The sequence below is a fragment of the Dama dama genome, chromosome 17 (assembly GCF_033118175.1).
Source record: "Dama dama isolate Ldn47 chromosome 17, ASM3311817v1, whole genome shotgun sequence".
NCBI classification, from domain to species: Eukaryota; Metazoa; Chordata; class Mammalia; order Artiodactyla; family Cervidae; genus Dama; species Dama dama.
In genome coordinates this window covers 28,821,890-28,838,315 of record NC_083697.1, presented here as the reverse complement: position 1 = coordinate 28,838,315, position 16,426 = coordinate 28,821,890, and the positions used below count along the sequence as shown (strand labels likewise).

General features: G+C 39.6%; 1 protein-coding gene across 2 annotated transcripts in view; it reads left to right on the top strand.

Moving 5' to 3' along the window:
- The window catches only part of NFKB1 (nuclear factor kappa B subunit 1), a 122,069-nt gene that overhangs the window by 36,742 nt on the left and 68,901 nt on the right, over positions 1 to 16,426 (top strand). For both annotated transcript variants that reach the window (XM_061164321.1, XM_061164320.1), the window contains exon 5: positions 1,664 to 1,762. In XM_061164321.1, the coding sequence (XP_061020304.1) occupies positions 1,664 to 1,762 (99 nt within the window). The remainder of the gene's footprint in view (positions 1 to 1,663; positions 1,763 to 16,426) is intronic.

Genomic DNA, 16,426 nt, shown 5'->3' with positions numbered 1-16,426 from the left:
AGCCTTTGACTATATAAGGTATAGGGCTGAATTTGTAACTTATTTTTTAGTTCTAATTTTATGAGAAGCAAAACAAGGAGAGTCACCTTCAAATCACTAATCTTACCTCAGAAGGCTTTCCAGGTGTTGAGGTTTGGGGTCACCTAAGGAACCCTTTTCAAGAGTTGTCTTAGGCCCCACTTTAATGAGTTGACCATGTACCCCAGGCCCAGGTGTGACATGCGGTAGCTTCCTCCCCTAGGGAATTTATGTCAGGTCTCACTGGTCCTATAAAATATGCTTTAGTCTGGTCCTCTTTGGAGATTAGAAAAGTCTCATGAATTTAGAAGCAATTCCAGGTGCTTTCCCTGAACCTCTCAGGCTGTTTTTCAAGACCCTATGTGGCATAGTGAAATGACGTACAGTTTGAGGAGGGCAGACATTTACATTGGTCCGTTAGCTTAAAGCCATCAAAACCTCTATATTCACTGATCTCCACTACCCAGCGTGCAGGGTAGAAAGCCGCCCCCCCCCCCCCCCACAAGTAGTGGTGTGTGGAGCTTCTGAGGGCCTAAGCATCTAGCACTGTTTATATGAAGTCAGTCCCACAATAAAATAAATGAAAGGTGAGAATGTTCCTTAAAGTGTATTAACATATTCTTTTCTTTAAAGGGTGTTATTTGAAAAACGGAAGACCATCTGGTCAAGAGACTGTATAAACTACTAACACTACCACAAATTGTTTGATATCTTTATAAAGCAGAGTCTTTCAGGAAAAATGTTGAAATCTCCCTTAATATGATGATGAGAGCCATTCTCATAAATGCCCTTGTTTTATTCTTTATGTGCAAATATGCACAATTACAGCTGTTAGCTTTTTAAGTCATAAAATCTTAAAACTGGAGTAGACCTTGAATATGGTCTGGTCTAATCTTCTTACTTGTATAAATTAAAAAATACATGGAACTCAGGTGTTTATCAGCCCGCATAGTAAAGGCTTCTTGCTAATTCCTAGTTGATATTACTGTGTCTGTAAAATTTCTTGAATTAATATATAAAGGGACTCTCTGGGTTTGGATTCATTCAGGTCAGTTAATATATCCACTTGAACTTGATAGTACTAATAATCTTAAATCGAAACTTCTTACCTTCTGAACTGTTGAGAGTTACTGACCAGATATGGGGCCTTGCAGAGGGTGTGTTCTATAACCCTGGTGGGGTGTATTTAACAAGACGTTTCTGTATTCCATCCTGAACCCAGTGTCATCAGAGTAGGTAAAGGAATGCCTTTAAATAAGAGTCAGAGAAGCTTAACTTTAAGTCATATGGCCAGTTTCAGAGCTTGGCAGCAGCAATGTGAGATAGGAAACTGATGCAGGCAAGCTGTAGCCTGTCGAGTCCTTAGGCCTAAAGTCTGCAGCAGTTTACTCTCCACACAGCACAGGAGGAGAGCTTCTTCAGGGCCAGGGACCTGGCTTTTAAACCACAGTTCAGGGCGCAAGTATCAGTCAACATCAATAGTCATGATAAGGTTATGGGGAGAAGTGGTTCTCATATACAGTCCTCTTTCACAGTTTGGGTCTCCTCTAATACACACAAGAATTTAAAAATTGGTGTAACTTTGTCCTTATAAGTTTTTAGTAAGTATTCCTCAAACCTGTTCACCTTGCGTTCACCTTTGCAGAGAGGATTTCGTTTCCGTTATGTGTGTGAAGGCCCTTCCCATGGAGGACTCCCCGGTGCATCTAGTGAAAAGAACAAGAAGTCCTACCCTCAGGTCAAAGTAAGTTTATGATGTCTTTCCATGTGAATTCTGGAAGATTTGGTATCCTCAGAGCAAAAGAAAGGAATGCTTTAAATAACTACTATTTGCCTCTGCTTATAAGCTGAAGTGTTCACCTGATTATTTATAATATTTATGTAGAAATGTGTCTCATAGCAATAGAAGTGACAGATTCTAAAACTGTTAATATTTCCATTTAGTACAAATTATCTCAACATTAACAAAACTTTTATTATTTCTTGATTATCTTAAAAATTTGTTTAGTTGTATACTTCCTAAGACTTGAAAAATGCTTTGAGAGAGCACTCAATTTCAGGTCTTTAGAGATCTAGCAAAAATCAAGACTCAGATGACTGAGTGTGTGGACTGTATAGTAGAATACCTCAGATCATGAATTCTGATCCAGACTCTGCTACCAGCTGTGTGCCTTTGACTGAGTTATCCAGCACTTCTAAACCTCAGTACCTGAATGTGCAAAATGCAGACTTGTTAAGGGTCTGTGCTTTGTAGTCTTCTAAAGATTGAATGAGAAAATGTACTTCAGTGGTCCAAAGGGGCCTCTGCTTGAGCAACTATTCATCTACACGTGATGGTCCTTGGAACATACTGCTCATGACATGCTGTGGTGGGCTTAGCTGAGCTTTTTCTACTTCTTCAGGTTCTTTTTCTTTCTTTGTATTTAATTGAGAATATCTTGTGCTGAGGTAGCTTGAGTTTTTTTATTTTTATAATGTGATGTCATGTTTCATAGACTGATTGTTAACAGTTTTGCAGATGAACCAGTCAAATATTGCAGTTTCATCTTTTATAAACATTTTCATTTGTACAAGACAGACCCCTAGTAAAATTGTGATAGCAGAGAAATTGATCTTTGGTTTTGCCAGCCTTGCATTTTGTTCCCTCCCTCTCCTCATAGCCCACTTCTAGGCTCAGGACTTTCTAATTTCTTTTCCCTGGTCCAAAACGAAATCCTTGATTCTTTAACCTCTTGAATAATATTGTAGTATTAGTCCTATCCATTGTGTTTGCATTTTAAGTCTCCTATCCAAGCTCTTGTGTGGAACGAAAGATGTATTTCCTGTTCAGGATTATTAGTCTGGATAAATATGGGTTTAGCCACAGATTTATGGTCTCTGGTCCTTTAGAATCTGAATGAGGAAATAAGAACAGCAATAAAACAAGGGGATTAATTTATATTAAGCACCAAAGATTTGCCAAGTGCTTTACATACATTTCCTCCTTGGAAGGAAAGTTATGACCAACCTAGACAGCATATTAAAAAGCAGAGACGTTACTTTGTCAACAAAGGTCTGTCTAGTCAAGGCTATGGTTTTTCCAGTGGTCATGTATGAATGTGAGAGTTGGACTATAAAAAAAGCTGAGCGCAGAAGAATTGATCCTTTTGAACTGTGGTGTTGGAGAAGACTCTTGAGAGTCCCTTGGACTGCAAGGAGATCCAACCAGTCCATCCTAAAGGAGATCAGGCCTGGGTGTTCATTGGAAGGACTGATGTTGAAGCTGAAACTCTAATACGCTGGCCACCTCATGCGAAGAGCTGACTCATTTGAAAAGACCCTGGTGCTGGGAAAGATTGAGGACAGGAGGAGAAGGGGATGACAGAGGATGAGATGGTTGGATGGCATCACCGACACAATGGACATGGGTTTGGGTGGACTCCGGGAGTTGGCGATGGACAGGGAGGCTTGGCATGCTGTGGTTCATGGGGTCGCAAAGAGTCGTACACAACTGAGCAACTGAACTGAACTGAAACTCTCATACATTATCTTTTCTATCCTCATAACAGCCTTGGTAGGTAAAAAGTCTTAATACCTGTGAGGAAACCGAGGCTCTTAAAAGGGAGCCCTGCGGTCCTCACGGGACTGGTGGCGTGTCATCCTACAGCAGACTCTTGCTCATTGAACTGTTACGTGGAACACGTCCATTTGGGAGACTGGGGGCAGAGACCTAGGGAACAGGACATGGGAGGGTGGTAGTAAGATAAGACACAGAATTATAACTCTGGGCAGCAAGAGAGAGGAGCTCAGGAATAATGGGTACTCAGATATCTGGGAGTCAAATCCAACACATGTTTTTAACAACATGCCTGTGTGTCCTGTATATAAACACTGTATGTGTTCATATGTGTGATACATGTTATGGGCATTGACACTGATTATGATTGTAATTATTGAAGAATTAGCATTAAGAGTAAAACTGGGAGTTTTTTTTTTTTTTTTGGACTGTCTCTGTAACAAACAGATATAAATTACAATGTTGTCAAGTGTTGACTTGTATTGCTCTAGTCTTTTGTAGCTAAGTAACAGTTCTTGATACTAAAAGATACATAGTAGTAACTTTGTTATAAATTTGTTACCCAATGGAAAAAGCTTTATATATCCTATTATGCTCAGTCTTTTTTTTTTTTTTTTTCTGCTAAGGGTGTCAGTGTTTATTAACAAGCAGGTATAAAAATGATCACACAGTGGTTTCTTGTGAGTGGGGGAAAAGTCCCTCGCAATCTTTAGGCATTCCAGCTAGCTCTTTGCTTGAGAGGTTCATTCTAAGGAGGAACAGTATTTTTAAAAGCAGAATTAGCCAACTTACTGGTTGGGTCAGGAAACAGGTCAGAGGGATGAGAAAGAGCACAGTGTCAAGGGAATGTCTGAAGGGCAAGTACTGCTCCAAAGGCATGGGCTGGGCAGACCAGATCCTCAGACTTGCTTGGGTAAGGGGAGTAGGGCCCATTATAGTCTTTCTGCTGCTGCTGATTAGTCGCTAAGTTGTGTCTGACTCTTAGTGACCCCATGGATTGTAGCCCACCAGGCTCCCTCTGTTCATGGGGTTTTCCTGGCAAGAGTACTGGAGTGGGTTGCCATTTCCTTCTCCATATGCTCAGTCTTCATACATCCTTCTCATGTAGTGGTTGACGCCTCACATTTACAAAATAGTCTAGAAATAAAACAACCTAGTGGATATTCAATGTTTTTCTCAAATCATAGTTTATGTATCAAAGAGTTTGATACTTACTGAGAAATCTAGATATGTAAACAGCTAATACTAAGGTAGTCAAAATATAAATGAGTATGATTAGTCATTATTGACCTTCAGCTGCAGCTTTACTATTTCACCCAATTGTTTTTTATTCACTAATTTAACATGTATTTATTAAGCATTTAATCCAATTGTAAGAAAACATAGAGCAGTTCAGAGAGTTTGTTACAAACTATCATTGTTCTCTTAGCCTGTCATCACTCACTGAAAGTTTGTAATAGTTAAAGGAAATAATTTTATTTATCATAGAAGCTCTTAATCTGAAGAGCTGGTGTGGGGAGAAAAGAAAGAGTCAAACAACGTAGTTTTTCCAGAGCTCATGTTCCAGTATCACTTTTAATGCTCTTTTTTACAAAGGATAGTTAAGGGTGAACTTTTGGTTTACAAAGGGATATAAATCCCTCTTACATATAAAATTTAGTCAGAGGAAGGAATTGCTCTCAGCCTGTGTCTTTATCGGGAGGATCGTCACAGTCATACATGTCTGAAGCAGTTCACTAAGCACCCGCCCCATGTGAGGCTGCAAGAGAAGTTGTGTGACAGATACAGCTCGATCAGGGTTTCTCACTCATCACTACTAGTGTTTAGGGTGAGAAGACTTCATGCTTTGGAAGGTTTTCCGCTTCACTGGAGGGTATTCTGCAGCATCCCTGAGTTGTACCCTCTAGATGCCAACAGCATTGCTATAGTTGTGACAACCAGTGTCTGCAGACGTTGCCACTTGTCCTGGGGGCAGAATCACCCTCCTTGAGCACCACTGATCTAGATGCAAAGTCTTAACCCTTCTTCTTTGCATACTGTCTGCTATATAAGACAGTAGCTCATAGGTTATATGGAATTGCCTCAGTCTATTATTTTGCAAACATGTATACTTTTCCTGATTATTAGATGTTTATTTTCAAGCTGATGATCATGGTGACTCTATAATTTCTTTTAGAATGTCTGAATTAGTGTGCCTGGATATTAAGGAGAAAGATAGAAAAGAGAAGAGAAAACATATCCTAAACTTTCTGTGTACTATGATAACTGCATACCCAACAGTTAACGTAGGAACTCTGTTGATTCTCCGTTACAACTATTACAGAAGAGAAAGTGAAAGTGGAGATGGGCTCAGTCAAGGCTGTAAACCTGTGTAGCCGCTGTTGAGAGCAGGGAGAACGTCTGTGCAGTGGTCTCAGCCTCCCTTCCCATAGAGGGAGGGGTCATGGACAGTGCCCCCACACTCTTCCCCAGATCCCATCTCTGCAGGAACTTCAGAGGGAGAGCATTTACACTCACAGGGAAGGAAATGGTATTTCTGAAATTTACATATGATACGTGTTTATTAAAGTATATTTGTTCAGGCTTAAGAGTGGAATGTTCTGGGCTCTGCCTTTTCCTCCTCTGCAGCTTCTTACCTTCCTCTCTCTCCTCCAGCCTCACTTCCTTCTCTTCTCACTGTGCCTCTGGGAGAGCATGCCCTGTCCTGGAGAGGCCCCTGGGCCACTGGTGGTTCAGCATGACTCGGTCTAAGACAGGAGCCGTGAGGTGTTGAGGGCCAACCCCACAGCCATGGGGACTGGCTGTGGTTTGGGGGCTGCAGACCCCTAGCTGTGGTTTATAGAACTTGTAAATATATAACCTGCTTGGGTTTGTCTCTTGCTGATTGTCCAAATATGACACCTAAAGTTAAATCATTTTAAAACCAACTCTCAGAGTCTACTCCAGTTCTCCATTTGCCACTGGAATTTTGTCCCATGCTTAAACCCCATTTCCAATAAGCTGGGTGTAGGCTAGGCTTAGACACACTCTTACTATGTTGAGATTGCTTCTAGGATTAGGGCTATTGAACCATCTGGTGTTCTGCATGTTTCTTTCATGTCAGTGGATACCACTTAGCTTTCAAGAGTTTTGCTGTGTAAACCTTCACATTCTTTTTAAAGCATTGTTTTAATTATAAAAAATTCCATGTGTATAGAACATTTAAAAATTGATGTAAAGGACACCATATACCACTACTTGATTTAACAGGGACAGTCAGTATCCTGGAGGATTGTTACTAGGATCCCCACAGATGCCATAATTCATGGATGCTCAAGTCCCTTTTTATAAAATGCAGCAGTATTTGCATATAATCTGTGCACATCCTTCTGTATACTTTAAACCATCTCCAGATTATTTTAATGCCTCATACAATGTAAATACTATATAAATAGTTACCAGTGTGCAGTCAGTTTATTTTACTTTTTGGAACTTTCTGGAATTTAAAAACATATTTTTTCCATCTGAGGTTGGTTGAATAACGAATGTGGAACCTGAGGATACAGAGGGCCAACTGTATTAACATTTTACCATATTTTCTTCTGATCTGTTTCTAAAATAAAACATAGTTATTGCTGAAGCCCCACCCATTGATCACTTTTCCCTTGTTCTTCATAGGTAAATCACTGCTCTGAACTTTCCATCTCTGATAGAAATTTTTTTACTGGTTTTAGCTCATATTTTCTATTACACCTGATGGCTTTTTTTTTTTTTTTTTTTTCAGGCAAATAAGAGTTAAGACTGGGATCCATTGAAGATTAGTGTTCACTTTAATTCTATTGGGGGCTTCCCTGGTGGTTCAGATGGTTAAGAATCTGCCTGCAATGTGGCAGACCCGGGTTCCACCCCTGGTGGGGAAGATCCCCTGGAGAAGGTAATGGCAACCCACTCCAGTATTCTTGCCTGGATAATTTCACGGACAGAGGAGCCTGGTGGGCTACAGTTCTTGGGGTCACAAAGGGTTGGACATGACTGAGTGACTAACACTTTCAGTTTCACTTTGATTCTGTTGATTTCTTCTTTATTATTCAGATAAAATTTATCTATTGACAATGTGGAATTTATTCTGACTCCTACAGGAAGAAAATAATAATATTTAGAGAAAATCTAGTGAAAATATGCAGACTAACTTGCATAAATATGCAAAAATACAGATGCAGAAATATGTATCTTGTCCCTTTTAAAGGAAAGCTTTCCTGGTGTTAAACATTTCATAATCTATTTTACAGTCCTACCAAGTTCTCCTTTAAAGTTTCCTCAGTTCTAATTTCATCATGGAGCTCCAAATGGGAGAGGCTGGCAGAAAAGCACAAGTGCCTTCCTCGAGGCCAAGCCTGTCCCTGCCTGTTTTTGACTCAGCAAGGAGTGCCAGGGAAGGCTCATTTCCCTCTTTCCCGAAAGTTATTCATGAGATTTTTTTTTATTAACCAAACTACCTTCCCCTTCACAGAGGTGGAAAGTTGCCAAGAGGAACAGCCCCATAGGGCTTCAAAAATCCTCACTGATTATCTTGCGGAGTGTCCAGAAAGCACGCATCCTCAGCCGATGTCACATCCTCCAGCTTGGCCCACTCCAACCAGAAAGCTGTCAGTGACCTTGATTCTAAAATACGAGTAGCTGACCAGTCGGTATTCTTATTTTCTCTTTAGTTATAAATATCAAATGCAGTGGACTACAACTTGAAACACAGCTGATGTAAGTGTAACTATTTTTAATCAAATGTTTTCTGAAAGCTAGTTCTGACATATGTTTTCTTTCTGGAGTGTTTCAGATTAAACAGAAGGCAAGTATTGAAATGTTTAGATCAACAACAGACAATGTTTATTGTCTCCCTGACCCCCATGATTTTTTTTTCCTTCTTAAGTCTCTACTCTTGGTGCCTCTCACTTTAAAATCCTAAATGTTAAGTTTCTGTCAAGGTCAGATGAAGACTGGCTGATCTCTTGTGGCATTTAGGGATATCACATATCCTTGTGTAACCTCCCTTTCCTTTGTATGGACTTGTCTGGTTTAGGAGGTTTGCCATTTTAAGTATCTCTTTATAGTACTAGTTTTGAATAATTTAATCTGACTCAGTTACTAAAAACAACAGGGAAGAGGATCACCAATAGTCAATTAGGTTTGCACATAAAACCTACTTCATAGCATTTATTAAAATTTCCATCAGTATCCCTAATCTGTTCACTAGTTGCATATGTTAAAAAGGAAAAATAACTGTATCCCCTAGATCAAGAGCCCTGTGCTCTGTATATTGAAGAAAAGCACTTTGTAACCTGGATCCCTCTTACTGGTTTCAGAGGGATTTGGAACTTCTTAATTTATATGCAGAAAGTTATTGGGTTGGCCAAAAAGGTTCATTTGGGTTTTTAAACCCCGAGTGAACCTTTTTGGCCAACCCAATATGTGTGTATATATGTGTGTGTGTGTATATATATATATATATATACACACATATATATTCTTGGGGAGATAAATATAACTTTCCATCAGATTTTCAAATGGAAGGATTCAAACACAGTTAAGAACCAGTAGTGCAGAGTACGTATCACTTTAGCTTTCTGACAGCAGCTGATTTTAAAAATTGCTAATAAAAAAGATATATAGGCTGTCTTTTAAAATTTTTTTTTTACTTTTATACTTCTTAAAAAGTACATTTTTGTATTTTTACCTGTTCCTAGAGAGTGGAAACAATTAAGGCGGCTCAACACAAGTCCCAGGAAAGCCTCCCTTCACTTTGGGTATCAGGTGGGGAAGCAAGGAGACATAGTAGCGATAGCCCTGAAAGGGAGTAGGCGTCACTGCTTTTCCTTTCTTACTCTTCCACAGGATTGCTGATTAAGCCTGAAGTTAACCATTAGAGGTTGAAGCCAAAAGAGAGAAAACAGTTCATTTAACAAATATTTATTGAGCACTCTGTGTCAGGTCCTGTCTTGGCAAGCAGACAAAACTCCTTCCATGTGTAACCGTAACCTAGACTTCTAGATATTTTTCTTTCAAAAGTTTTTCTTTGGGCCTCCAGAACAAAATATTACCTTGTAGAATGTTTTTAAAAACAGCCCTCTAAATTTATGGTATGTAGTCATAGTCTACGTTATGAACTAGAGAAAGCTACTCATGAGAAGAAGCTTCTAGCACAAATCATAGCTGTGAAACATAACTATTAGGAGTATAGTAAAAATGTAACTATTAACCTAATAGGCTTAGGCTTGAATTTACAGATAGTGTGAACCTTAAGCTTTGTTTTGATCCATCACCCCTTGGTGACCTTCCTCGGTTGACTATTCCCATTTTTCTCTCATCCACTTTTCCTTAAATACATGATTGTTCCTGGGACCATTATTTAATCAGAAGCAAATCTCAGATGGCTTCTTCCAACCCCAGGGATCTCAGTCTGAAGATTAGATAGCCTTTTTTCATTACATTTAAGAATTCCGGTCTTGTCAGGTCACATACTGGTAATTCTTCTAGAGAAGGTAAGGATATACAGAAGTACTATGGCCCTCAAAGGTACTAAGTACTAAGGCCCTCCACAGACAAGCCGATTTTCAACTTTCAGCATATCTAGAGCTGAGGCTGTGAGCTACCCCACTGTCACAGCCTTCTCTCCCCACCCGCCAGCTGGATTTCAGACCGGAGTCCTCTAGAGCCTTCTCTCCCCACCCGCCAGGTGGATTTCAGACCAGAGTCCTCTAGCCCCCACTCACCTCGCTGAGCGCTCATGTGGGTGGACTGAAAGATGCGTGCAGACTCTCACAGATAAAGCCTCTCACCTGTCCGTCCCCATCCGCCCCGAAGAACAGTTGTAAGGATGGCTTGCTGTGCTTATTTACATCTTCTCATTTACTCATCACAGCCCACAGCAGTGGGTTCTGCAATCCTTATTTGATAAATGAGGAAACCAAAGTCCACAGAAGTTAAAAGCTTACCCTGATCTCAGGCATGGAGCCCAAAATTTCGGTGCAGGCAGTGTGATTTAATAGTCCAGACTCTTCACCATCATGGGAATACTTTTAATTACAGGGGTTCTTTAAATCTATGGTTCTCAACCATGGATGTGCATCAGAATCACCCAAGAATATTTTAACTGCAGAGATGTCAGGGGCCCATTCCACTCATGCTAAATCACTGTGGGTCCATTAGTATGATAATTCTGTGATAATTCCTAAGGACTCATATAATGACAAGATATAACAACAGGTGAATGAATAGGTAAACATGGTGTAACCATGGAATAGAATACTGTTTAAAAAATTATGAGGATTACACAACGTGGGAAATACTTGAGACCTATTGTTAAGAAAAAAAATCAGAATTCTAAATTAAAAATATCATCACTGAAGTGACTTAACTCAGTGAATGAGTTAAAATTAAGATTAGAGATGGGAGAAAGAATTACCAAATTTAAAATTAGAACTAAAGTAATTTCCTGGACTATAGCACAGAGAGAAGGAAAACTTAAATGGTGAGATACAGATTACAAAAGAAAGAGTAAAGCTGTCTAATTGAAGTCCTGAAAGGAGATAATAAAGCTGCACATTTCTGGTTCTACACCAGGTTCTAGTCTAGGGTAAAGTTCAGGTGGCTTATGGACCATACTTTTAGGTTTGCTTTTTTTTAAAGTATTGGCTCTGAAGTCAGTCAGTTCATAGCTGAAAAGATTGATTCCTAGTTTTGCCACCTACTGACAATGTTATTAGTATTTAACTTGGCCAAGCCTCAGTTTCTTCATTTGTAAAGTTGAGATAAGTAATGCCTGTTTCATAGGATATACGTATGAATTGAGCTGTTCAGTGCATGGCACAGAGTAAACACTTAAAAGTGATAGCTTGCTTCTATTTTTTGTATTCCAAAATCCATTAATTTGAGTATTGAACAACAGTTTTGTTGATTGGTTTATGGGACCATGGAGCTACACAAAAGCTTCACCAGTCCACTAATTTATTTTCAGCACAACTTCACTAATTAATATTGCTTCCACTCTATTTATGCCATGTCCTTCTTTCTAAAGGTACGAATGTGGGAGATTGAAAAGAGATGCTATGTCAAAAGCTTACTTTTAGATGCTATGCATGATTTCTTATAAAAATATTGATTGGTAGCAAGTGGCCAGAAAGGAATTTATCTTAATTCTTTTCAGGCTCTTTAACCATGTTCTGTTAGGTATTATGCATCTGATAATTTGCACAAGTATTGTTTTAGTTTCCTAGAGCTGCCGTAACAAATTACCGCAAATTAGGTGGTTTAAAGCAACAGACATTTACTCTCTCACAGTTCTGGAAGCTAGAAGTCCAAAATCAAGTTGTCAGCAGGGCCGCGCTCCCTCTGAAGGCTCTATGGAAGAAGCCTTTCTTGCCTCTTGTAGCCTCTGGTGGTTGCTGGCAATCCTTGACTTTCTTTGGCTTGTAGCTGTATCGCTCGTTTCTGCCTTTGTCTTCCCCAGATTTCCCCTTTGTCTTTCTGTGTCTGAATCTCCTTTTCTCCCATAAAGACAACAGTCATTGTGTTTAGGGCCCACCATAATCCAGTCTGACCTCATCTTAATTAATTATGTCTGTGAAGACCCCATTTCCAAATAAGACCACATTCTGAGGTTCTGGGTAGACATGAATTTAGGGAGGATAATATTCAACCCATTAAAAGTGTCTTATGGCATTAAGCTTACAAAGCAGTGGTTCTGAAAGTCTGGGATGATGACCATTTTAGGCCCAATATGCACTGGGAAAGATATTTACATGTATCCATGGTATCTCTTATGTGCATGGCTTCAGTTGTGTCTGACTCTTTGCAACCCTATGGACTATGTAGCATATCAGGCTCCTCTGTCCATGGGATTCTCCAGGCAGGAATGCTAGAGTGGGTTGCCATTCCCTTCTCCAGGGGATCTTCCCAACCCGGGGATCAAACCCACATCACTTACATCTCCCACATTTACCACTAGTACCTCCTGGGATCATTATTATTAAAAATCTTTCAAGTTGGAAAGTTTACCAGTATTTTGAATATTTTCTAACAGAATAATTCCTGTGATATCTCTCCATTGAGTAGATGGTGGACCTTAAATACAGTTGTGCCCTAGTAAATGCTTAACAATTGACTGTTCAGGGAAAAAAAGCAAATTGAAACAAAACCCTGATTTGTAGTATTTGTTAATTTTCTTGATGTAAATACTTGCACTATGATCACTTTCAAGCTGTCAACATAAAGTCTACTGGTTTGCAAATTTTCTGAAAATTTAACAGTTCTTATGAGTTGGTCAAGCCAATTCTAGCATACCACTGCAAGATTTCATAAACAAAGCAGATATGAGATCACATCCTGGATATTAACCTAATGAGCAATAGTCAGATCAAGAGAAGATAATAAATCACTTCATGTAAGGTTCTTTATTCATGCGTTAGTTACATAATACCTAGGGACTTTGCAGGATCTGAGTAAACCCATTGAGTTGCTATATGACATCTGTCATATGGTCGTTAAGTAGAGCTGTGGTTTAGTGAGCAAAATAACATACTTGAAAGCAAAAGCTAGATTTTACTTGAGATTATATGATTTACAGATAGCGTGACCTCCAACAAGTCACATAATCTCGTCAGACGTTATTTTCCTCATTTATAAAATGAAAATAAAAAATACCTACTTTGCAGAAATATGAATTGTATTAGGGTTAAGTAATTGTCATAATAACATCTAGCACAGTCCGGGGCACATCTATAGCATAAAATGTTCATTCAGGACATTTATGTTTTTAAGAAAAAATATGATTGTTAGCTCCACAAAGGGAGGAGATTTTTTTTTCTTTTCCTGTTGTGTTTACTGCTGTATGTTTAGCACCTGGAATAATATGTAGCATATAGTAGGTAGCCAGTAATTATCTGTATAGTAAATGAATCATCAATGTGCAGGAGATGCTAGAATTATCTTTCTCAGACTACCACTAGCACTATCATAATGTCGCTAAAGAAGAGACAAATAGTCTATATAACTATTATATAGACATAATAGTCCTTGGTTTTTATTGGAAATACAATCTTCAACCAGCCATCACAGCTCCCCTCAGCCTGCTGTTCCATCTTGTTCTTACCATCTCACCAGCCTCCTTTTCCTCCCCATTCACCTGACTTTGAAATCCTGTGTCCCATCAGTCAGTGAGTTGGGACACTCTAACTTAGACCCTGGGCATGACACCAGACTCTGAGGTTGAAATGGGGCTTTGTCTGCCTCAGTTTCTCTGTCTATTGGAATCTTTCCATGGCCGTGAGAGAAAAAAACCAATTACAACTAAGCAGCAAATGGTAACTTATTTGTTTAAAAAGTTGGGAAGTCCAAAGAAATAGCTAGCTAGCTTCAAGGCCCACTGGATTCAGAGCTGACACTGTCGTTTGGCTTCTCTCGGCTGCTCAGCTCTGACTTTCCGTTATTCAGATTTCCATCTTCAGCTCTGGAAGGGGGCCGCAGCAGCAGTCTCAGGCTCACCGTGTTAGGGCACAGAAGTCCTGCAGCAGAAAGTCTGCTTTCCTGGAAGCTGAAACAGGTTTAAGGGGCACCAGATCAAAGGTTTCTAGGTCCTCATGGTCGTTGTTTCACAGCCCGTCCCTGGAGGTCACACCGGGGACAGAGAGTGTGAGGCAAGGTGACTGCATTAATAACCATTCGCAGCCTCCATCCCCTGGATCTGCAGTGGCGTTAGCTGCAACTCGGACATGTTGCCCAAGGTGGGCGGTTGGATCCCCAAGCACAATGAGTACTGGTAAACTCCAGAGAGGGAACCAAAGTAACAAATAGCAATCATTTCTTCCCACCCATCTCCCCGTGGGAAAACTAAGACATCTAAACCCCCCTTATTCCTGAAATTGTATGATCAAGTATACTCCCTCACTAGAGAATGTCTAGTCTGTGTGCCATTCTTGTTGTTTTATTTTTTAAGTAAGAAGTTTTTTTACTTATTTAAAGTGTCACATAGAAATTAATAGAAATTCAAATAATACAAAGATACACATAGTGAAAAGTAAGCTTCCCTTCTTTCTAAGATCCCTCTCCTCCCCAGAGAGAAGCACTACTTTGAATTTCTTTGGGTAGGCTTCCAAAAATATTCCATGCAGATACAAGTCTATGTGTATATATGTTTATGTGTGTAAGGACCATGTGTATCCCAATACATGTAAACTATACAGCATATTCATCTATACACACGCTTATATTCTGTTAATCTATAAAACACTCCGCCTCTTGCTTTTTTCACTTAATGAACTTGGTAGGACATTCCTCAGCAGCTTACAGATTTCTAGGGAAGTGATGTAGCAGACTCTAGAGCACACTACCTTGGGTTCAAATCCAACTCTGACCCTTATTAGTTGTTTAATCTTGGACAACTTGGTTAACCTCTCTGCATCTGTAAAAAAGGGAAGCTTAAGAGCCCTTGCCTCCCAGGGTTGTTGGAAAGATTAAAATGAGTTAGTATATGTAAAGAGCAGTGCCCAATGCATGGTAAGTGCTCTGTGAATGTCATCTTTGGGAACCTACCTTATTCTTGGTAAGGTGTTTCATTCATCATACACTGCTTCTCACGCTGCTTTTGTACACGAACCGTCTTTTGTAGTCTCTGAATCGGTCTGCTCTCTTTTCTCCTGGCAAAGACAAGCTCAAAAAGCCTACCTGCCCTGTAATCCTACTTGATCCTGATTTCTTCCTGACCCAGGGTCTTTATTTTTTATTATTATTATTTTTTTATTTTTTCAGTGGGTTTTGTCATACATTGACATGAATCAGCAATAGATTTACACGTATTCCCCATCCCGATCCCCCCTCCCACCTCCCTCTCCACCCGATTCCTCTGGGTCTTCCCAGTGCACCAGGCTCGAGCACTTGTCTCATGCATCCCACCTGGGCTGGTGATCTGTTTCACCATTTTTTAAATGTATTTTGTTGTTAACTTGACTTTTAATAGCCATGGAGTTTTTTCTGAGTGTTCTTTATGAATTGTGGGGATGTTTTGTCCTGAATTTAATTTTATCTCTTTGGAATATCATTTCAGCTCCTTGTCATGTAATTTATTTCTTATGTAGTTTTCTGACGCATTTATCAGTAACCACTCTTTCAGAAATCTGCCTGATTTGCCCTCACTTCTCCAGCTGAGTTAGTTGACCTCTGAATGTTCTTCCTTAATCAGCCTGTGAAATCTCTGAATGCATCCGCTACTGTTCCTCATATTCATTTAGTTACTTGCTTACATGCCTGTCTCCCCACCTCTAGACCTTATTTCTTCATGATATTCTTCTATTGGGAGATGTACAACAAATATTTACTGAATTAAACTGAGTTCTCTTTCATTCTTTGGGTAGTCAATTGTTGCTCACTAATTAGAAGCTTAGCTAGAAATAGAAACTTAAGTAGAAAGTTAGCTTGTTTAGTTAAAACTTGGCCAAGAAGGGTTTCTTTCTCCATTTCCTCCATCTTATCCCTTTATGTAACGTAGATATGCTGATGACTCCAAATTCTTTTATCTAGCCTAGACTTCTCTGAAATCTAGGCTCCAGGCTTAGCTGCTTGATTGACATCATTTGGGTATCTGGTAGTTAACAAACTGAATTCTGAATCTTCCCTGCCAATCTACTCCTCCTAATATCTCTCCTTTCTCAGGAAATGGCAGCTCTATCCTTCAGTTGCTCAGGTCAGAAACCTTGGAGTTATCCTGAACTACTGTAACCCATCGGGTCATCCTATTGGCTGTGCCTTCAAAACTCATCCAGACTCGAATCACTTGTCATCACTGCAGCCACCCTTGTACAAGCTACCATCCTTAATGTCTTTTTCCAG